Source organism: Lethenteron reissneri, chromosome 9 (assembly GCF_015708825.2).
Source record: "Lethenteron reissneri isolate LAM-NWPU_2019-01 chromosome 9, ASM1570882v1, whole genome shotgun sequence".
NCBI lineage: Eukaryota > Metazoa > Chordata > Hyperoartia > Petromyzontiformes > Petromyzontidae > Lethenteron > Lethenteron reissneri.
This window is the reverse complement of record NC_083787.1, coordinates 594,350-617,864: the sequence shown is the minus strand read 5'-3', so window position 1 is coordinate 617,864 and position 23,515 is coordinate 594,350. Positions and strand designations below refer to the sequence as shown.

At 41.9% G+C, this 23,515-nt stretch overlaps 1 protein-coding gene across 13 annotated transcripts in view; it reads left to right on the top strand.

Moving 5' to 3' along the window:
- Window positions 1-23,515, top strand: part of CNOT1 (CCR4-NOT transcription complex subunit 1) — a 29,515-nt gene extending 6,000 nt beyond the window's left edge. The window contains exons 14-48 of one of the 13 annotated variants that reach the window (XM_061548574.1): window positions 45-167; window positions 556-707; window positions 906-1,056; window positions 1,413-1,614; window positions 2,111-2,239; window positions 2,965-3,089; window positions 3,574-3,860; window positions 4,058-4,136; window positions 4,700-4,927; window positions 5,258-5,398; window positions 5,689-5,868; window positions 6,062-6,178; window positions 6,278-6,388; window positions 6,671-6,748; window positions 6,885-7,071; window positions 7,244-7,368; window positions 7,770-8,066; window positions 8,539-8,682; window positions 8,803-8,907; window positions 9,069-9,188; window positions 9,416-9,607; window positions 9,770-9,912; window positions 10,079-10,187; window positions 10,703-10,872; window positions 15,110-15,341; window positions 16,300-16,548; window positions 16,939-17,102; window positions 17,502-17,619; window positions 17,876-17,977; window positions 18,602-18,775; window positions 19,173-19,322; window positions 19,479-19,659; window positions 19,952-20,084; window positions 20,211-20,345; window positions 22,334-23,515. In XM_061548574.1, the coding sequence (XP_061404558.1) occupies window positions 45-167; window positions 556-707; window positions 906-1,056; window positions 1,413-1,614; window positions 2,111-2,239; window positions 2,965-3,089; window positions 3,574-3,860; window positions 4,058-4,136; window positions 4,700-4,927; window positions 5,258-5,398; window positions 5,689-5,868; window positions 6,062-6,178; window positions 6,278-6,388; window positions 6,671-6,748; window positions 6,885-7,071; window positions 7,244-7,368; window positions 7,770-8,066; window positions 8,539-8,682; window positions 8,803-8,907; window positions 9,069-9,188; window positions 9,416-9,607; window positions 9,770-9,912; window positions 10,079-10,187; window positions 10,703-10,872; window positions 15,110-15,341; window positions 16,300-16,548; window positions 16,939-17,102; window positions 17,502-17,619; window positions 17,876-17,977; window positions 18,602-18,775; window positions 19,173-19,322; window positions 19,479-19,659; window positions 19,952-20,084; window positions 20,211-20,345; window positions 22,334-22,412 (5,412 nt within the window). In that variant the 3' untranslated portion in view covers window positions 22,413-23,515. Of the gene's footprint in view, window positions 1-44; window positions 168-555; window positions 708-905; window positions 1,075-1,412; window positions 1,615-2,110; window positions 2,255-2,964; window positions 3,090-3,573; window positions 3,861-4,057; window positions 4,137-4,660; window positions 4,928-5,257; window positions 5,399-5,688; window positions 5,869-6,061; window positions 6,179-6,277; window positions 6,389-6,670; window positions 6,749-6,884; window positions 7,072-7,243; window positions 7,369-7,769; window positions 8,091-8,538; window positions 8,683-8,802; window positions 8,908-9,068; window positions 9,189-9,415; window positions 9,608-9,769; window positions 9,913-10,078; window positions 10,188-10,702; window positions 10,873-15,109; window positions 15,342-16,299; window positions 16,549-16,938; window positions 17,103-17,501; window positions 17,620-17,872; window positions 17,978-18,601; window positions 18,776-19,172; window positions 19,323-19,478; window positions 19,660-19,951; window positions 20,085-20,210; window positions 20,346-22,333 lie in introns of all 13 variants that reach the window. The other 12 variants (XM_061548573.1, XM_061548571.1, XM_061548572.1 and 9 more) reach the window with 12 other exon arrangements.

Genomic DNA, 23,515 nt, shown 5'->3' with positions numbered 1-23,515 from the left:
TGGATTGTGTTGTAGTGTCAAAGGTTTAAATCCCTGTTTTACAGGCCCTCTCGATGCTGCTAAATGCCACGCCATTTGCCTTCGTCATTGATTTGGCTGTGCTGGCATCTCGTCGTGAATACCTAAAGCTTGACAAATGGCTCACAGACAAGATCCGTGAGCATGGGGTAGGTTCAAATACTTTTTTGTAAAATGTAAGTGTTTTGAAACAACAACGTGTTCTATTTTGCATTCCTAAATGAGATGCATCCCCAATTTAAATCTTTATATATAAATACCCAAGCTTTATTCGGAGCTATCCAAAATTTTAATCTTTGACCTGTTTAAGACGAGTACGTGTATCTCGGCATTATGTGACACCACAGTTCATTCTATTAAAATGGATTCGACTTGAGTGAAGTCACGAGGGTACCGAGGGTGACATGCCTTCCTTTAACTTTAAAGTCTGTTGAAGCTTCAAACTTGCCCAGAATAATAGTTTTGTGTAGAAATATTTTTGTACATTGCATTCAACTATTAAAAATAAACATTTACCTGTTTGTGGTTGTGCTTCAGGAGCCATTCATACAAGCTTGTGTAAGCTTCCTGAAGCGTCGCTGCCCTTCAATCATGGGTGGTCTGCCCCCTGAAAAAGACCAACCGAAGAGTGCCCAACTTCCACCTGAAACCTTGGCTGCTATGTTGGCCTGCTTGCAGGCCTGTGCAGGGTATGTTTATAGTGGCAGAACATGTTTTCGCATGGTTGTCTAGACAACTCTATAGTCTGTAATTGTATTATCCTTTTGTGTAAGATGGACTAAAAAGGTATGTGAATTGATAGCCTTTTTTCCAACTTGCTACTAAAGTATATGCTCCAAGTTTATTATTTTTTGTTCACTCTGGTTATTTTCTCTGTTTGCATGCAGCAATGTATCGCAAGAGCTTTCGGAGACTATATTGACCATGGTAGCAAACTGCAGTAATGTGATGAATAAGGCTCGGCAGCCTCCACCTGGCGTAATGCCCAAAGGCCGTGTTTCGAGCACGAGCACACTGGACTCCATCTCGCCTGTGCAGGTCAGGACACCTGAGAGGGTAATTACCGTTTTTTGTTCTACACCTAATTCTCACCTGCGTGAAATAAGCTTTTTTTCATTGAAGATAAAAGTGCACCGCAACAAAATATATGCTGTATTTTAATGACTGTCATCATTAGTGCTACATAGCAGCAGTAAAATTTCACTTCGAAAATGTACAGGCTTTGCATTAAAGTGCAGAAACATTAAGTTTAACGTTTTTGTTCACTCTAATTATAGTTGGTCCATCTGTTTTTAAAATGCCGTAAATAGCTGCGTGCTGTATAACATCCTATATTATTGGCCGTGATGAAACACAATTCTGAACATTGTCACAATGCTGGTCTGTTCCTTCAGCTGGATGCACTATCCAGTATTGCCTCTCTCAACATCAGTGGAGCAGCACCTGCCCACGCCGGTGGTATGCAGGCCTTTCCACCCAACCTTGGACAAACCTTCAACGCACCTCCGTCACCAGCCAAGGCCTTTCCTCCGCTCTCAGCACCTAGCCAATCTCCATTCTCCAGCCTGGGGCTTACCTCCCAGCTGCCCGTGCCAGGTTAGGTCTTTTCTCGAATGAATGTATATTATTTTAATAGTGTACAATTTAATGAGCGCTTCTAATCCTTTGATCTACGATTTTTGAAGAACTACAATTTTTACAGTATTGTGCACCTACTTTGAACCTGTGCATGGCTCTATCAGTAGTGGTACAGGCCAAGCATAGGTGCTATAAAAAGTCTTGCTATAACTGGGGTTTTCTTGCAATATCTTCAACTTGAAAACTCTTTTAAAAGTAAGAAACAAATTATCAGTCATCTATATCGGAAACATTTTTTGATGGCTTGTATACTAAATATACTTATTCACACTGACTTGCCAATACAAGTTTATTTCGGGATAACACTAGCTAATGAGGCATTCTGTGGGCAACACCATTTTAAAGGGGTTATGTTAATCGACTCTGAAAAAGAGCTTAATAGCTCATCGGATTCCTCTATTCTAAATACAGTTTCTGATTGACTGCACATTTACATTGTTAACTATAATTGAAGGTCTTGGAAGTGGAGGCCTGAGTGGGATGAGCAGCTCGAACCTGGGACTGCAAGGCGTTGGCACAAGCGATCCATTCAGCCAGCGCAAGCTCAACCTCCCGGGGATAAACCCCCCAGCCTTCCAGCAGAGTAAGCTGAAGCCGTGTAAGTGGGTGGTGTGTTTGGTCCATCCCAAGCTGCTGCATGCTTAATAATCCATGCTTTGTAAGCTCCTAACCTCTGGTTTTACAGTATCTTACCAATGTGTATTATTGTTAATACATTGCTAAATTGGTGTGATACTTCATAATCATTTTTGTCTGTTGTGCTTTGTTTAGATTAACTTAAGTCCTTGTAATTGTCAGCATGCACTTGCTCCATCTCACTTTTCTGCATGTAAATGTTCTAGTAGTTATTACATTTTTGCTTTTCATCAAATAAAGAGACAAGTGCTTATCTTTTTTACATGCATTGTATTGTTTCTGGACATTGTTCAGAGGTCCTTTTTTGCTTGTAACACAAGCCATTGGCATCCTCCCTTGTGGAATCACAGTTTTCATGGCTTTTAACAATTCCTTTTGATCACTGCATTTTAGCTCTTTGACGTGGCTGTTTTGCTTGGCATTGCTCTTCATGCTTTCCACTAAGCCATCCTGAGTGAATGAGTTGAGTGATTTGAAATTGTCATTTGTTCTTTGTGCATTCATGTTGCTTTTGGAAATCATTCTGGTGCATGATAATATCCTTAATTTATGCGATAACATACCTTCATATGTATCGTTCCTGTAACTTGTAAATATTTTTGGTAGTTTAGTTTGTAATATGCATGAATGTGCTGTTCTGGTTCTGAGGTACTAAGTAGTGTTTTTCCCCAGCTGACCTATCACAGGTTTCTCCAGAGATGAGTCAGCAGTTCAGTAAGGAGATTGATGACGAGGCAAACAGCTACTTCCAACGCATCTACAACCAACCCCCCCACCCCACCATGTCTGTGGATGAGGCACGTACTTGCTTAAACCCCACTTTTAAAAAAGCTGCAATCCAAAATATAAATAGCTCCTTGTAAATATATACCAAGGCTGTGTCCCAGAAGGTCTGAAAATGTAATTCTTCGTTAGTAAGAAACTACATTTTTGGTCCTTCCAAGGGACATTACATGTTCTAACTTAGACTGCACAAATGTCATTGTCATACTGAAGGTAAACCTTTTTAAGTGTCAATTTTTTTCAGACTTGACAGTTTATATTCAAGTACAAAATGATCTGTTGGTATTACGTCTTAATATTTGTCTTTTGTCAACGCGAAACTTTTTTACTGATTGGGCGTGTCGGCTGGTGGAGGGTTTACGACACATTCATAAAGAACGCGATCTAACCCAAAAACCTTTATTATGAATTCATATTTCTTGTTGGATTTTAGGTTTTTGCCATTCGCTCTGGTTTTATTTTTTAACGAAGGGTTGTACGTGCTGCTTGTCTGTTCAGGTGCTGGAAATGTTGCAGAGTTTCAAGGACTCGAACAACAAACGAGAGCGAGAAGTGTTCAACTGCATGCTGCGCAATCTGTTTGAAGAGTACCGCTTCTTCCCACAATACCCGGACAAAGAGCTGCACATCACAGCCTGCCTGTTTGGGGGCATTATTGAGAAGGGGCTCGTGACATACATGGCCCTAGGCCTTGCCCTACGCTATGTGCTGGAGGCCCTGCGCAAGGCCTTTGGCTCCAAGATGTACTATTTTGGCATTGCCGCTCTGGACCGTTTCAAAAACAGGTGCAGTACCTTTCTAATTATTTTCTTGGGCAATAAAGCCTGCTGCTTATTGCTGTGTGACCAAATTATGTTGTTTTATACAATTGTTGTTTTATATGCTTCCTTTTAAAGCATAATGGAGACAATAGCCAAATGTTTACTTTTTAATGTTGATTGAAAAATTGAGATTTATCGTTTACAACATTGTATTTTTTTAGATTGAAAGATTATCCCCAATACTGTCAGCACCTTGCATCGATTGCACACTTCAGCCAGTTCCCACATCACTTGATAGAGGTAAGCGGATGATTTTACTGGAGTTAAAACAATGCTAGTATGTAAACTATCACTACACTTCTGTTTATTGCTTACTGTCATATTATAAGCATTGGCAGGGCTGCTGAGGCGAGATTTTGAGCTAAATGTTATCTATTTATGAAGGCTAATCGCTGTAGATATAACAATTACCATGTTTTTATATGGACAATGCAAGAAACATGGCTACTTGGTTTGATTAATCCCCGTTTTAAAATGGTGGAAATTATCTTATTTTCCTTAAACCTATTAAAATCATCACATTTACAGAATGTAGGTACCTAGTGGTACCTAGTGATACCTATGCAAATGATCTCGCCCAATCGTCAGTATTGCCACTACTTTCATACTTTTTTTATAACAGAATAGTATCATTGACCTCGTGATTATTTCTAAAAATGCGCACGCACTGAATAAAACCGTTTGTGCATATTTAAAAAAATACAAGTAAGTTTACTATGACTGCATTAATGAATAATTTGAGCACTTGTTTTGTCGGAGCGGAGGTGACTGGAGCCGCCATCGATTCTGCTTCCCCCACACAGTACATCGAGTACGGACAACAGTCTCGAGACCCTCCTGTGAAGATGCAGGGCTCCATCACCACACCCGGCAGCATCGCACTGGCCAGTAGTCTGAGCCACACCAAGCCCAGCTTGCCCAGCCCTGCCATCACCACTATGGCGCCACCCTCTGCCCTCGCCAACACACTCGTCCCCAAGGCAACAACTGGAACCAAAACGACACCCACCAACTTTAAGAAAGATGCCCCGGTGTGTTTTCAATCTTACACAAATTATTGCACTTGTGTTTAACTGTAAAATGCGCGTGCCGTCTACTTACGAATAAACATTTGATTCCCTGCTATCATTCACTAGAGTAGACCATTGTGCTTGCGTCGTGGTTGAAATTTATTCACTTTGCAATTTCCAAGCGTTTGCTCAATTGAGATTGCACATCGTTACACCACCTAAGAATGATGTGAATACCAAATGTAAATTATGCAATTCTCTTGTCCTAAATAAGTGTAAATATATGTACAATGTAAAAATGCAGTTGTCTTGCTTTTGCTTATCTGTTATGTACTTTGTTTATTTTCACAGCCTTCCATTAACACGACAAACATTGACACTTTGCTGGTGGCAACAGACATCTCGGATCGCATCATTGAACCCCAAGAGAGCGTTCAAGACAAAATATTTTTCATTTTCAACAACCTCTCGCAGTCCAACATGGCACAGAAGGTTTGTTTTTGTTTAGACATTTAATGCATACAAATGTAAGCAGTTAAATTGCTTGCCACAATTTGGTTTCAATGAAAAAAATTCTTGCATTAATCTTGTCTTAACTATTTTTGGATAATGGCCTGTCCCACGCAAGTCATTGCATTTATCATGAGTGTCAATATGAATCAATGCATTATCTACTTCTGTAGCATAATTGCATAACATTTATATTTTGTGGCCGTATTTATAGCTAAAACCACAATGCAGCACAAACCCTTGTCATCTAACTGGTCCATCTCTTATCGCAGACTGAGGAACTAAAGGACAGTGTAAAAGACGAGTCCATGCCTTGGATAGCGCAATACCTGGTGATGAAGAGAGTGAGCATTGAGCCAAATTTTCATGGGCTCTACTCAAACTTCCTCGACACCCTGAAAAATCCGGACTTCACTAAAATAGTGCTCAATGAAACGTACAGGAACATAAAGGTATGTTTGTGATGTGATTTTATAATGTGTGCTAGAATTGTAATTCCACTGCATCGGGAAGACTTTACATTTAAATGAAAATATTGTGCTGTTTTGGATAGTTTTGCCGTGGGTAAATGCATATAAAAATAATTCCTTTTACCAATTTATTAAAGATTGGTCCTAATTTCTGTCTGATGTATTTGTTTTTTAGGTGCTGCTAACATCTGACAAGCAGGCTGCAAATTTTTCAGACCGTTCCCTTCTAAAGAATCTGGGTCACTGGTTGGGAATGGTGACCCTGGCTAAGAATAGGCCTATTCTACAGATAGTAAGTTTAACCACAATTTCAATTAATTACCAATATGGATTACCTAGTGAAGTTTTGTCATACTAGTGAATGTTAACACTACGACTGGGTTTGTTTCAGGACATAGATGTCAAGTCTCTGCTCCTTGAGGCATACATGAAAGGACAGCAAGAGCTACTCTATGTTGTTCCATTTGTAGCCAAAGTTCTGGAGTCCTGCTCTAAGAGTCTGGTGAGAAACTTAGTTTTATGCTCTAGCGATGGTCAAATTTATATTGATTTGTACACCTTGCTAAGTGTTTCTGAAAATGTTTCCATTTTTATGCACGTTGTAATTAACACGAGTGCTGTTGACATGATTAATTCGTTAGGATATTTTTGTGCAAACCGCAGAGCACCCGTGAAAAGCGTACCGCATGTGTTTACCGATGTAATGCGAGTGCTGGCTGAAGCTGTGTAATTCCAGCCTTGTGTACTCTTGATCTCGTGCGAATGACATCCTGTTGTGGGGCAGGTGTTTCGTCCTCCAAACCCCTGGACCATGGCAATCATGAACGTGCTTGCCGAGTTGCATCAGGAACCAGACCTAAAGGTGTGCAGAGGGTTACATACCTTTTTTATTTCATATATATCAAAATACAACGGCTGCATTTTTTTGTTTGCTTTAGCAGCTTTATGTATGTTCCTGTGGGTGACTGCAACCATCTCCTGTCTTCCTTGGGCCACAGCTGAACTTGAAATTTGAGATAGAAGTTCTCTGCAAGACTCTGGCGCTTGACATCAATGAGCTGAAGCCTGGCAACTACCTCAAGGACAAAGATCGCATGAAGAGTGTGGAGGAACAGCTTTCTGCACCCAAAAAGGAGGTGAAGCCAGTTGATGAAGTATTGGTTCAACCACCTCCTGTCACCACTGGTAAGCCAAATTCTGGCCACTGGGTCTCTGTGTCGGCATCAAAATATTTGTATTTGCTAGTTATTGTTTCAAATTGTCCTTTCAGTTTTTCGTGTTATACATTTTTGACATTTCATCTGTTGCTGAGCGTGGAATAACTCTCGCCACTGAAATCCTTACTACCTCTTTATAGTGATAACAAGTGGAACGACCACAACTACCACAGCAGCTGGACCTCCGCAACCCCAGTTCAATTTCTATGATATCAACGTGTACTCGCTCACCGGTCTGGCTCCGCATGTCAGCATTGCTCCCAGCGTGAGTACCAACCTTGACATTGACCACTCAACCATCCAACATTAGTACAAGCCTTTTAATTGTATTTTTGTTGAAGTGTGTTTATTACACAATGAATCGTCACAAATATGTTCTTGCACTACAATGAATGTGCATTGAATCGCGAGTTTTAATTGGTTATGCAAATTGTATTCTTACTAAATACTGCCTATTGAAGCAAATCAATCTTTGACACTGACTAATGAGACTAAACCTGCCAATAAAGAATATCTTGAGTTGAAATCCAACTCGTATACACTCTATTGAAGGGTTGTGGTGGGGGGAGAGTGGTAATCATTGTCCCCTACTCTTTATAAAACCTGAGGTTACTTTTTTGATCTTTGTAAAAATGCGTTGTTTGGTACGTGTGATTTTTGGCGCAGATCGGGCTGTTTCAGACACACCCACATCTGAAACAGTGCGTGCGGCCGTCGCTGGAGCGCGCCGTGCAGGAGCTGGTACACCCAGTCGTCGAGCGATCCATCAAGATCGCCATGACCACGTGCGAGCAGATTGTTCGTAAGGATTTTGCGCTGGACCCAGAGGAAAGCCGTATGCGCGCAGCGGCGCAGCACATGATGCGCAACCTGACAGCCGGCATGGCAATGATCACATGCCGAGAGCCCCTGATGGTCAGCATTGCTAATAACCTGAAGAACAACTTCCTGGCGACCCTACGGGTGAGCCTTGACGAGCACATCATCGTAAGTTCGGATGTGTGAGGTTTTTAGATCTCAACACTTAATGCTGTTCATATTTCTAACTCCACATTTTGCATTGGTGATTTGCTTTTATAAGGAAGCCGAGCAACTGCTTGTTGCCATATCTGCGAAATGTGTTCCTTCTGAGGATATTTACTTGTTTTTACATAATCCATGAAGCCCCTAAACCAATTGTTACAAAAGATCAAGCTGTGTCCCCAATACATGGAATTTGAGCAAGGTTATGAATGAAATGTACAAGCAAATGTTTATATTAAAAATAATTGTACTCTCTGCACAAGTGTTTTGGCACCGTTGCGTTGGAGCCTATGGGTGTAAGCTTGTCTGAATTGTGTGTTTCCATGACTACAGTTGTGTAATCTCCTAAAAACGTGTGGCCACCTCATTGGTACTGGCTTGCTAAGTTAATATTTGTTTATGTTCTGCACAGGGACCAGCTACATTCCCACAGAAGGATATTATTGACCAGGCAGCGAACCAGCTTGCTCAGGACAACTGTGAGCTGGCATGCTGCTTCATCCAGAAGATGGCTGTTGAGAAAGCTGGCCCTGAAATGGACAAAAGACTTGCTACCGTAAATGTGTTTTTTTTGACTGCCATTAGCACAGACGTATATTTGTGTTTTACAGCTATGCCTGCAAGTAACCAATCTGTTATGCCTCCATGTATTCACTTGTATTGTGCGTGTTTGCAGGAATTTGAATTGCGAAAGCATGCACGTCAGGAGGGACGGAGATATTGTGACCCTGTGGTGCTCACTTACCAGGCCGAACGCATGCCCGAGCAGATCCGACTGAGAGTGAGCAAAGCTGATGTGCCATTTAATATCACCCATCCTCTGCATTGATGCGTTTTTAAAACCATAGTCGGTCATTGAGTTTGTGTGGAATGGTTTCATACGAATTGTCTTTGAGTAGCTATTCTCAGAGCCTCGCTTTTATATGGGTTCTTGTATTGCAGGTGGGTGGTGTAGACCCCAAACAGCTGGCTGTATATGAAGAGTTTGCTCGCTGCATCCCAGGATTTCTGCCCAACAATGACATCACACAGCCTACTGGATTCCTCACGAAGCCCATGCAGGTATTTATGGCCAGATTGAGAATTAAAAAATCCCTGATGAATTGTGTTTAAAAAATCCCTAACAATGTGGGAAACCTTAAGCCAACTTTAGATTGACTTGAGGGCCCTACATAATAGATTTTCATGAAATTAAGCAGTGTTCTTTTCCTTAGTATTTTTGTATTTGTGCATTCCTTTTGGATTTGATTGTGTATTATCTTTCTGTGTGGCACACCCCCACCTGGTAGCAGCAATGGGGGACAGACGACATCACGGCTGTGTACGACAAGTGCATTGCGGAGCTGGAGCACTGCCTGCACACGCTCCCTGGCACTGTCGCCATGAACCCGCATGTTGCTGCCATGCAATCCCTGCTCGAGGCCGTCCTGCTGGCCAGGAACTCTCGCGAAATCGTGACAGCCGTCGCCCTGCTGCAGAAGGTATTGCTGCTGTGCGCACTTTGGCATGGAGTTTTGTGTAGATGCTTGCATTGCTACCATCAAAGGCTGCACACTAACACGTCAAGACGACACTGTCTTTTGTGCCATAGAATGACTCTACAGAGCCTCTTTAAGCACTTCCATGTGTCCTTTTTCTTGCAGGCGGTGGAAGGACTTCTGGATGCCACGGTGGGTGGTGATCATGAGATCATCGTGCGTTACAGGGATTGCCACCTGCTGGTGCTGAAAGCTGTTCAAGATCCCCGAGCCTATGGCCCTATGTGGACCAGCAAGCAGGTCACAAGGTATAATTGGTGCCATATACATTCGCCCATGATGATAAACTTGAATGACCCACCCCTCCTGGACATCTCTGAGAAGAGATTCATAGCTCATAGGATTCCTCCAGTTTTTTAATCTGAATACGTTGAGGTTTCTGTACGTCCATTGTAACACTATCTTTGGTTGCAGGTGCTTGATGGAGTGTCGCGATGAATACCGCTACAATGTAGAGGCTGTGGAACTGCTCATTTGCCACCACCTGGTCAACATGCAGCAGTACGACATCCACCTTGCGCAGGTGAACTTAGTCTTTTAAGCTTTTTTTTTATTCTTAACTGCCAACCTTTTTTGCATGTGCCAAAAAATAATCTAATGATTCGTTGCGCATGTCCACATTTTGCAGATTAATACCATGTCAGCATTGACCTGGCACTGCTCAGAATTTGTTTTAATATAAAAAGTCACTCGTGATTGGTATTCGGTTTACAGATGATGGCGGAAAATAAGTATTAACTTAGTACACTTAATTCACTATCAGCTCCAAGGACTAAATATTTTAGTTCGGTACAGAGAACATAAAAGACCTTAACTACCCAGTGAGTACTATTGAATGGGTATCAAATGGTTTGGTAATGTAATTTTCTTTTAACCAAAGTTTTATGCTATTGATGCATTCCTGAAAGAGTTAAACATCTTAATTTCTTTGTCTCATGACGTTGCACTTGTATAACTAAAACTACACTAATTTGAGGAATACGTGAATAGCATTTTGTGAGCAAAGTGACTTGGATGGCATTTTTCTGTTTGACACAGTCGATGGAGAATGGGCTGAACTACATGGCGGTGGCGTTCGCTATGCAGCTGGTGCGTATCCACCTTGTGGAGGAACGGGGCACCCCGCAGATTACAGAGGCTGACCTCTTCAACACCATTGAGACACTGATGAGAATCAACGCCCACTCTCGCGTCAACGCTCCTGAAGGGTACGTTTTAGGCTCAACCACTAACTGTTAAGTGAAAAACCTTCAGGCTCTATTGAAAAAGCAGAGCTGTAATATAGCTTGGGTATTATCTCGGCTTTTTTTCTGGGTTGACTGCCATCACTTTGAAACTTCGTAAATGAGAATTATTTAAACCTGTCGGCAAGAGTATTGCTATCACAGTTGTAGCATTTTAAAAAATGCAGGAGTAAACCGGCAGTTAAATCACTCCTCTACTTCTGGTTGTATTTCAATATCTCATAAAAATAGTGTGCTGTGTAGTGTGTGTAATTGGGATCGGACGTTGTAGGATGATCGTTGAGATGTATAAGAGCACAGGGTGACCATTAAGATCTTCATTGGTCTATAATAAGGTAGGCACTGATAAGAGGTTGACAGGTATGCATCCTCTCACCATGTGCTATATCTGAGCTGTTTCCAGTAAATAGCGAGGGTGTTTAGAAAATAAGTGTCAAATAAAAGTGACATCGGTGATAAATCATACATAGTTAAATAAGACTAATGAGGTGTCGTCTTAATATTGTGCAACAATACGTACAGATATAGTAGAAAAAAATGGAGGCACTTTCTGGCAATGCCCGAATTTACAAACGCACGCACAAAAATACTAACTTTTCAAAATACTATTCTTTGGTTATTTTGGTGAAGTCCGTAGATAGAAAAATAATAAAATGATTTTTTAAATAAATGTAAATAAAACACTAATGTCGACTGTAGCCTGGTTCTTAATTTGAGTGATGTACTGGCAGTCTATAATGTAGACGTATTCTTGGTTCTTTAAGTAATACAAAAAATAGCCAGTGTGCTTGCAGAGTTCTATCATCTTAGAGAAATCATTTTCGTGTGAGCCAGCCGCATTAAAATAATGATCAGCCACGGCAGAAGTATTGGCCCTACCATGTTTCAAATCTGCCTTATGCTCCCGAACACGGTCCGAGACATGTCATTTAGTTTCCCCAATATAACTGCTGCCGTAGATACAGCTTAGTTTGTAGATGCCGGGATATTGCATGTCAGGATTCTTGTCCTTCACAGATGGGATCAGATCATGAATTGTGTATGTACTGTGTTTAAATCGGACCTGGATCTTGTGTTTTGTTCATGATTTTAGACATCTTTTTGGTTACCCCTGCTATGTATGACAAGGTGATTTGAAACACGGTATGACCAGTACTTCTGCCGTGGCTGGTAATTATTTTAATGTGGCTGGCTCAAGAAAATTATGTCTCCAAGACGATGGTACTTTGCAAGCCTACTGGATATCAAAGATTCGTTCATGAAGCCATCCATTTATACAGACAATTTCAACCGAGAGGATGGTTATAAACTCGGCAATCATTGGAAAGATGTCATCAACCACTTTGGGTCATGATTTGATTTGTGTTTTGTCGTCAACCTCCACCGTCAGCTGTGTGCGTCTGTGGAGCGAGGTGCAGTGATTGGCTGGCGGCCCTTTGATTTGTGTAGATCCGCTGCGTTGGCGTTGTTTTCTCCCACATTAAAATTAGCTGCCCCGCCCATGCTGCTGACACACTTGGGCTAGGCCCATCTCTAAACCTTTATAAACGGTTCGCCTTTAGAGGCTAATCCCCCTTTTCCTGATGACGACCGCTTGTGTTGCGATGGAAACGTCGTGTTTTTTTTGTATTACTGAAAGAACCAAGAATAAGTCTACAACATAGACTGCCAAATATGCTTACCCGCTTAAAAACCAGGCTACAGTCTACATTAGTGTTTTTTTTTAATTCACTTATTATGTTTCTATCTACGTGACTTTACCGAAAGAAACAAAGAATATGAATTCCTGCAGTCACGAAAGTTTTAAGTCGTAATTTGAAAAATACTGTAGATGTGTTTGGGTGATTTGTTTACCTTCCTTGTACTTGCACTACTGTCATGTTTTTGTACTGTTATAACGATCTTACTCCGTGCCCCTACTGGACATGTTAAGAGCTTTACAGCAGTGTAAATATTCTGATGTACATCCGTCCAATGATACCAAAATTAACATTGTAATAATAAATCATGTTACCAGAATCTGCTTTGAGCCACATTACTCCCCGTAGCTTTAGCGCTGTTAGGAATGTACCACTCACTCGGCATGGGGGGACCATACCAACATTTTCGCATGGACTTCTACTTTAAAACATACAAAAAACCAGAACATGGAATTATAACATTACTGCAACTGTTATTGTACAAGGATTAACAAATTACAAATTCAATCAACGGAATAGGGTAAAGTTTTTTATTTGTGAAATGGGATATACTCACCCCCTGTGGTTGATTATGGTTTCTCCGTGAATTATAGCATAGTAATGATTTCATTAAATTGTAATTGAACTTTAAAAATGTTTTAAATATAATAACCCTTATTTTATATTGGTGTTACCATCCCCTTTTAGTACATTTTGTTTTGGCCAATTAACAGGTTGGAAAGAAAGAGCATTGCCATGACACATCCGCACACGCTCCAAAACGACTAATTTATATATCGTTGTATATAGATGATCATGACTGCTATACATTTTGGTCTGGAAGGGCAGGGGAACAAATTTGTCTGGCATCTATTTGATTCTATGCTTTGAACAAGATAAAACACAACTAATTGAATTTGGATCTGTAAAAAGTGGTCATGAGATGTTAATTTGTAAAGACGGCCAGCCCGACCATCTTGGAGCACGACAGAATGTGGTGTTCGCTGTCCGACAGATTCAAGAACAGTGTTGAGCTGCATGAACTGTTCTTGGCATTCTGTAACCTAACCCAGGCTCACTCTCTGCGGGACCTCCAAATGACTCTAAATGTCTTCAACTGTGCATATAAGAGACTTGGCTTAACCTTGACGGTCCTCCACCAACTGCCATCCAAACAGCCAAACCAAAACCTGACTGTTGGTGGCAAGCCACTTAAATATGTGGAGTATTTCCCCTCCCCTTGGTAGTCATCTGTCCCAAACGGCCACTGGCGACAAGAAGAGTCCAGTGCGCCAGCGCCGCCTTCTACAGACTGCGACAGCGCGTCTTCAATAACCAAATATTGCCGCAGGACCAAAGCTAGTTTACTGGGCCATTGTCAACCCAACGCTCCTACTGCAGCAAAAAATGGACAACCTACCAGCGCCATGTCACTGCACCTCGAGCGCTACCTCCGCCAAATCCAGGGGATCAAGTGGGAAGATCACTGCACCAATGCGAGTGTTCTTCAAGCTGACACCAACATTGAAGTGATACTTCTAAAAAGAAACTCCTGATGGACCAGCCACTGCATCCTCGTGTCTGAACTGCCTTCCCTGCCAGATCATTTTCTCCAAGCTTTCCAATGGTCAGCGGACGAGGGGTGAACAAAGGAAGTGGTTCAAGGATTCATACTCTAAGATATTTTAGTAAAGTCACGTAGGTAAAATAATAATAAAATAATAATAATAAATGAAAATAACTATTAAATCACGACGTTTCGGAGGCAACACAAGTCTGCCTTCAGGTGGGACCGTCACAGCCAAATTTACTGTATCAAGTGAAGGGAAATCCAAGAGACAAGATCTTTTAAATACTGTTAAGGGGAGGGGGGGGGAGGAGCTTATCTAAATGTGGCAGTCAGGGACTGGGAGGGTGGTACAAGTGATGAACCTCCACAGGCGTTACGGCCGATGTTGGCTGCCAAAACCAAAATAGCAGCACTTAAATGATGTCAGCACCTCGGTAAAATAGACTAGTGGTTCAAGGATACCCTCAAGTTCTCCCTGAAGCGTGGAAAAATCAGCCTTTAAGACTGAGGAGCAGAGGCTGCCTACCGCCTAGAGTGGCGCCGCTGCATCCACTAGGCCGTGGCCCATTTCTAGATCCAACGTCTCGATGCCAAAGCAGATCGATGCCAGAAAAGAAAGGGAAACCAACCCGGCACTGCGGATTCCACTAACGTCTCTGACAGTGTGCCCTCAATGCCCAACATCTGCGGATCCAGAATTGTACTCGGCCACCTCCAAGAGCCACCACTAAACATGATAGACGTCCTCCTCGAACTGAGGGACTCCCAACGAGAATGTGGTCTACATCGGTGTCAAATAATTATTTGCCTTGTGCAGTGCAATTTTTATAATGTGATGCCTAGAAAGCTAGTACAAATACCTCTTGTTTTCATGCTTATCTTTGTCACGTTGGCGAAATTGTTTTGAGCCAAAATGTTTATTAATCCATCGTCATGTGTGCACGTGTAACAGGCTGCCGCAGTTGATGGAGGTGATTCGAACCAACCATGAGCCAATGATGGACCGCACACACGCTGGCCCCACGTCCATGATGCACTCTGGCATCTCTCAGGCGCGCGAGTACGACGACCCGCCTGGCCTGCACGAGAAGGCCGAGTATCTGCTGCGCGAGTGGGTCAACATGTACCACTCGCCCGCCGCCGGCCGCGACAGCACAAAGGCTTTCTCTGCCTTTGTCGGACAGGTGATTTGCCGTAGTGGGAAAGGGCCAAAACATCATGGGACATCACTACGGTGTAGGTTTTTAGCGGTTGTGTTGTTTTTGGGTTGTGTTCAACACTGTCTGACGGATTCATTCGTGGAAGCTAGAAGCTGCTTCAGGAACTGAAACCTCCAGCACATGGAACGAAATATCGGACCTTGTGTGAAGTAGTGATATGTATCATGGAACCTTAATACTTCAAATGTAAATTAGTAACACATTGGCATATGGGCATTCCTCGCTATATTTGGGTTGTGTTCTTGATACTCTTTGGGGTTTTTTCTCGCGACTTTACCTAAAAAACCAAAGAGTGAATCCTTGCAGTCACGAAAGCTTCAAATCTGTTTCCTTGATAACTTGAACGTAAAGTGGAAAATTGTACTGTATATAAAAATGTATTTTCCCATAAGGCCCCATTCTGTAACTTCAGATTTTCTGTTGCAAAACCTCTAATTAAAATGTCACTTTTCAACACAACTAAGATATTCATGTGTAAATATGGATAATAAGAACTAGACGGGTAATTAAAAAGTGTACACCGAGTTCCTAACGGGAAACTTGTGCACGTCAACGTGGTGAGGGTGATCCGAGTGGTAGGGGATGGAGGCTTTGCAGGGAGAGGGAGGGCGAGGGTCGAGGCGTCTGACCCCCCCCCCCCCCCATAGTAGTTGGCACTATGCGGCTTGGCTTGTAAACAAGTGGTGACGCTACAAAACGTAGCAGCCAGGAACAGTATATAATGCATGTACAGACAAACAACAGTGCTTTTACTCTTTTTTTTTTTCCCACCGACCGAGAATAATTTAAACAACGAAACAAACGAGACAAACCAAAGAAAAGTGTAATTTGTGACTAACTTAAGAAATTATCGTAAATCTAACGTATCAGGGTACACCTATATTTGAATACATTAACATGATGTGTTTTGTTTTAATTGTAGATGCACCAGCACGGCATCCTGAAGACTGATGATTTGATAACACGCTTCTTCCGACTGTGCACGGAGATGTGCGTGGACCTGTGCTACCGTGCACTGAACGAGCAGCACCTTAACCCAGCCGCAAACCCCACCCTGACACGCGCCAAATGTTTCCACACGCTGGATGCCTTTGTGAGACTCATCGCCCTACTTGTGAAGCACTCTGGCGATGCATCCAACACCGTCACGAAGATCAACCTCCTGAATAAGGTGGTGCACGTGACACGGAATACCACCAGTAACATTAGCCTAACTTGGTTGCTCAATTGTAAACTGGGAGCTTGTCTGTTGGGGCTCTGCTGAGGAAATATTGTGCATTGGGTGTGCTTCTAATTTAAGATTTTCTGCAGTGTATATGATCTCGTGCATAAGAAGTGGGCTTGGAATTAAATTGCAAAGAGCCTGCCAGCTGGACTCTTCACATCTTGACATTTTACTTCATTGATGCAAAGTGGAATTTGGCTGTGTTTTTGCTATTGTATGAAATGTATACCATATTTCTTCAATTTCCAAAAAGGTTTTGGAACTGCATTATTAGAAATTTAGGGGGTCATTGCCTCTGAATTCTAAGTTCTCTCTGCGGGGGTACTGGTTGTGCAGGTGCTGGGAATCGTGGTTGGCGTTCTCCTACAAGACCATGAGATACGTCGGACAGATTTTCAGCAGCTGCCATACCACCGAATATTCATCATGCTGCTGCTGGAGCTGAACGCACCTGAACATGTGCTCGAGTCCATCAATTTCCAAACCCTGACTGCCTTCTGGTGAGGCATTGTGCACTTTTGGCACCCCCGCCTATTGTCAATCCACAGTGGGATGAGGGCCTCCCAACCCCACCGGGCAGGTTATTGTCATGCTGCTTCGTGTGGGTTAGCAAAGGCAGAGATGATAGATATTCAAATAGAGTACAATACAAGGATGGACTTTGTTGGAATATCTAAATCTAATTGCATACAGTTTGGTATTTATCTAAACTATTGGGGCTCTATTTAGAGGCTGTTACTGATCTGACATTGGATTCATGATAAGTGGACCAGTTATTCGTCCTTTAATCACCTTTTTTATAATTGACCAATGAGTTAGACCAATTTTTTATAGTTTGAATAGGTGGGATTTTATTATGTCTGACCATAACCAAATGTTGATTGTGTGTTCTCCTTTAGCAATACGTTCCACATCCTGCGTCCATCCAAGGCTCCAGGTTTCACGTTTGCGTGGCTGGAGTTGATCTCTCACCGCATCTTTATTGCTCGAATGCTGGCCCATACTCCACAACAGAAGGTATTGCCTGGATAATGTTGTCAGTCGGCAAACAAAACCTCTTTTAATTCTGTTTTTTTTGTATAATTTAAATGAAGAAAAATTCCAAAAACTGTCTTCATCCGTTAATCCTGTGTCCCAAGATGTTTTGCAAATCCTATGCTGGAAATTATTTTCTGATGCTAAAAGCCTGAAGTGTGGAGGAGAGAACTCCTTTACACGAAGCATGTGTCATAGAATTTTTAATTTGACACTCCTTGTTCATGTGTTTAAGCAGGGCTGGCCGATGTACGCACAACTGCTCATCGACCTGTTCAAGTACCTAAGTCCTTTTCTGCGCAATGTGGAGCTGACAAAACCCATGCAGGTGCTTTACAAGGTAAGGCCTTTGGCATGTGTCTGGCCAGGTATAGGAATCTCCCTTCCCATGCAGTGTCTGTTTACTACCCCCTTGGTAAAACAAAACTCCCTGATCGCTGATCACTCACTAGAACATCACTAATAGAAATACAACTAGTTTCTATTGTATATTTGACCTACATGAATCGCTGCATATGTTAATTTAAAATGACAATCTGCATATTAGGAATACAAATGGCGTTTCGTAACATATATTCAACTTGTTTTTGCACCGTACATAGCCAACCGTGCTAATCAGAGGTGCGGGGGAAGGACAACAAATTGAACACAAAGCAGTTCTGAAGAATGAGTTTTCAATCCTAGATTTCATGTACGAGCCTCTTGCCAATCTGTTGCTGGATGAAGGCCTACACGATTGAGCTGTTTGACCATTACTAACCAGACTGGTCAGTCCAGTTTAGTCAAAGGGGGCCCATGACCTTGTTCGCCTATAACTCGCCAGTTGTGTCGCTATGGCTGGGAATTTAACTCTGGTTGTGTGATTCATGAGAGCTCTGCACTGCCACTGAGCCACTACCCCACAATGTCGTTACATTTGTTTTAGTTGTGTATAGTTAACGTGTTTTGTTGGCTGCCCCTGCAGGGAACATTGCGAGTGCTGCTTGTACTCCTGCACGACTTCCCCGAGTTCCTCTGTGACTACCACTATGGGTTCTGCGATGTCATTCCACCAAACTGCATCCAGCTGAGGAACTTGATCCTCAGTGCCTTCCCACGCAACATGCGTCTCCCTGACCCCTTCACTCCCAATCTGAAGGTAACGTGTTTGCAGAAATTCTGCCGCTGTATAATCATTGTCACTTAAATAATATTTAAATCTCTTAATTGTCTATCTAACTTGTGAATAAAGTTGGTTAGTTTAAGATATAAACCGTTATTCTTGGGTCTTTCCGTAAAGTCGTGTAGATGGGTTCAAAGAAAATAATAATAACAAAAAACTACGACGTTTCAATCGCAACACAAGTGGTCATCTTCAGAAGACGACTGCTTGTGTTGTGATCGAAAACGTTTTTTGTTATTTTTTAAAATTTTCTTTGAACCTACGTGACTTTACCGAAAGACCCAGGAATATGAATTTCTGCAGTCACGAAAGCTTTTTAAGTCAAGATGTAAACCGTTTTCTCACATGTGATGACATTTACAACTATCTGCAGGTGGATATGCTGAGCGAGATCAATATACCGCCACGCATCCTTACAAATTTCACGGCTGTGATGCCGTCACAATTCAAGAAAGATCTTGACCCTTATTTGAAAACTCGCTCACCGGTCACGTTCCTCTCAGAGCTACGGGGCAACTTGCAGGTCCGGTTCCAACCACACCTCATTGTTCTTTACCATGTGTACATTTTTGAGATCACATCTACAGCAGTGATCCAAGCTCCATATGGACAAGGTCACGTAGTTTACTTGCTGTGTGGTTTTTACAAATTGTGGTTGTCCTTTTGGCGTGTGAAACAGGTTTCTAATGAGCCAGGCATGCGGTACAACATACCGCTCATCAACGCATTGGTGCTCTACGTTGGCACTCAGGCCATTGCGCACATCAACAGCAAAGGCAGCTCGCCGTCCATGGGCACGATCACCCACTCTGCCCACATGGACATCTTCCAGAACTTGGCTGTGGACCTTGACACCGAAGGTGAATGCCTGAGCCACTGATGGGCTTTATTTAAATGATTTCCGTTAGCTTTGGCAGAAGCAAAAGGGTTTTATGCAGCTATATATAAAATATAAGGCAAAAGTTCAAAAACCTTTTAAAACTTAATAGAAATGTTTGGATTTCCAGTGATTTGCAATGCAGCATGGCATTTGGTGTGAGCTGCATATAATCCATTGTAAGATTGTGCACATGACATGTTATAATTTGCGATTATATAAGCATGCAAAGGTTATTTAAATATTGTATTCATGACAACTTTCTTTGTGTGCAGGTCGGTACCTGTTCCTGAATGCCATAGCCAACCAGCTACGCTATCCCAACAGCCATACGCACTATTTCAGCTGCACCATGCTCTACTTGTTTGCCGAAGCCAACACTGAAGCAATTCAGGAGCAAATTACTCGGTGAGAAATCTCCAACAAACTCGGATACTGCTGTCATTAAGCCACGACATTAAATCGGTATACATTTCTGTTGCTTGATGTTCTTATAATCCCCATTTTTTTATTGTGACTGATTTTATGCTGTAGGGTACTGCTGGAGCGACTGATTGTGAATCGTCCGCATCCATGGGGCCTGCTCATCACCTTCATCGAGCTCATCAAGAATCCCTCCTTCAAATTTTGGGACCACGAGTTTGTGCACTGTGCCCCAGAAATTCAAAAGTGAGTAGTGGTGGTTTACTACATGATTCCCCTGCTATGAATTGCTACATTATGTATTGTTTTCCATATACTTTGCCGATTTTAATTGGACAATCTTTCCAAAATAAGTGCAATGTTTCGCATATGCGTTAGTTAAAAAAATTGCTAAATCTTGTGCCATTTGCCAAGTTAAAAAGCTACTCTTGTTTTTGAAGACCAATAAAATTATTGTGAGTTGAGAAATGAAGACTTGGTTTACACGTTGAGCTGGAGTGGTCTGCATAATATGCAGTGTCACGTGAAGATGCAACTGCTGACAGTGTAGCAGCAAGAAATGATCCTGATATTTTGACAAGATATTCAAAAGGTTTGTACACACCCAAGAAAGTGTTCTGTGTGGATGAGACGGGGCTATACTGGAAGTGATTGCCAGCAAACATGTTAATTTTTACAAAAGAGAAGACTCCTCCAGGTTTCAAAGCGCAAGCCCAAGATCGCATCACTACTGCTAGGTGGGAACGCTTCAGAGATTTTAAAGCTCAACTCGTGCTCATTTACCACCAATACACCAAGAGCTAACAGGGATATGGCGATTGAAATAAAATAAAACGCCTCAAGTCACAATGGTGGCAGTTTAAGAATTGTTTAATTTGCACTTCTGCTCAGCTGTGAAGGAATCTTGTTACGAAACAATCTAGCACATAAGGCATTGCTTCTAACTAATGTCCCAGGTAATCCAGTCAACCTTGACGACTTAACCAGTGGCGACGTTAACTAACTTGCCTGGTTATGAAGTTGTAGGTTCAATCCCGACCCTGACGCCTGTATATTTGGAGTTTCCGTTTTCTCCCCGTGGTTGTATGGATATTCTCCGGGTCCCCCGATTTTTGCCTTTTTTTACATTTCAGAAACATGCATTTACAATAATTGGCTTTTATACATTTCTACATAAGCCACTTCGTTGAGCTATCATTTGTGGTCAGGCCTCTTATGAAAAAGCACTTTTTAGCTGAGTGGGCCTTACTACTTGCTGCAGACTGGATCAGAGTTACAGTGATGTTTAAGGCTTGCCTATGCTGCACCTCCCAGCTCATCAGAGACAACTGACTGCTGGTAAAGAAGTAAGCACTTTGCTGTTGGAAAAATATGAATCGTGTAGTGAAAAAATATGGCCCTAAATGTGTCACCATCTCCAAGGCATTTGTGGAGTAAGAAATTCAACAATCTTCTGGAACTGGTCAAAGAAGCTGGACTCTGCAATGTGGAAGAATTGATGTGGTTATGTTGCTTGAGTCGTGGTGAGGACCTGTTAAATGAGGATCTGATACAGCAGGAACAACGACCTGAGGAAGAGGTGGATTTAAATGATACAACTACCGCAAATATCAACTAAAAATAATGTCAAAGGCTTTTATTTGTTTGGAAGCGGCAATGGACATTTTCAGAGGTTCCAACTTGACCATGCAGCTCTCGAGGTAACGGCACATTAACCAGGTGGCATTCACTGCTACAAGGAGCTATACCAGAAGATGAAGAATGCTATCCAGCTGTCTTTGGGCGTTTTGCAATAAAGCCAAAAAGTCCAGACAAGAGCACAGAAGAGCCAGCTTCCTTTTCAACATTCCAGTTTCAGTGTCGGATGAGATGGTTCATCCTGGCCCCTTTGTTTGCCTAACCCTCTCACTGTTTACCCCTAGATGCCTCAATTGGCAAGCTCTTGCATCATCTCTGGAAAGTTTTATCTAATTGAATTATTAAAATGCATGTCGTATGCATTTTTACACTTCATGACGTTTTGTCGCTTTCCAGAAATGCCAGCTATGAATGCAACCCCTGATTTTTGCATTGCCTTTGGGATTTTCGAGTTTGCTTGAAGTAATTTCAAGTTGTGGCGTTTTTCAGAAACGGTTGATCCCTTATGTATAACTCAGGATTCGTGTAATTGTGTATTTTGGTTAAGCCGTTTATGCTTTGTGTAAGTTTTACATTTTAAGATGACTTTGTTGCAGGCTTTTTCAATCAGTGGCGCAGTGCTGCATGGGCCAGAAGCAGACTCAGCAGGTGATGGAGGGGACAGCGACAAGCTAACCATCCTTGCTGCAGATTGTCACGCCCAAGGGGATAACAGGCCGGCCTTGTGTTTAGCCCCTAGCCTTTCAGACTGGTTTGTACTACTCTATAACAAGCTTGCACATCACTTGCATAGTAATATGTGAACCGTTGTGGTTATGACAGATAAAACAGTAGTGCCATTTTATATTTTTCTTCAAAGTCCCATTTTGTGTATTGCCTCTAGACATCATTGGGGGGTGGGTAAGGCCAAACTTTGTAGCCTGTTGTATAAAATGTTTTTTCGTTTTAAACCACAGCTGTTAATGTTGTTGCTGTGTGATGGAGATGGTGGCATAATTATGAGATGGTGGTTAAGATTTCAAGTCCGGTGTGATGGACACCTGCAGCTCAGTCTTGAAAGTATTAAGGTCACAGCCTTGCCCACATCAGTCGTGTCGCTGGTGGTGTGCTGATGTAAAAGTAAACTTCTAAAGGTTGGAACTCACCAGCACCATGTACAAAAAATACTAAATTCAAACCCATCCATAAGCAACAGATTACTATGCGTTGATTTTGTATTTTGTTTCTTTAATGCTTAAAAGCAATGCACATGGCAATATGGCGAAATGCCCATATCTGCCAATTTGTGTAAATATGCCATTCTTTCCCTTTGAAATTTCCCTCTAACATTGACAAGTTGGTTAAGGGCTGATAGAAACGCAAGGTTTGTATGAATTACGAATGTAAATGGCCACAAGTGGACATGTGAAGCGTTGAGATATAGTGTATAGTTAATGCATGCTTTGGTTGAAAAGTGCTTGTTTGGTACATGTGCTGTAAAGAAAAAAAAAGCTCTAAGAGTGACTCTCGAAGATGTCTTCACAAGATTGGCCTGTACATTAAACGATCCTGTGGTCTAACAAAGGATTGTGGCAACAGAAATTGCCTTTAGTGTTTGTAAAAAAAATAAAGTTTCCGGACCAATGCAGTTTGTAATTTTTGAAAGGGCCGTTTTGTAAATGTATTGGTCCGCATCTAAAAATATTTTGTAGTCTTTGTAGTTTTGCCTTACAGATTTCTGCTTCACTTGTAAGTATTTGCTTCCTTGTAGTTGTGCATTAAACCACTCATTGCATCAA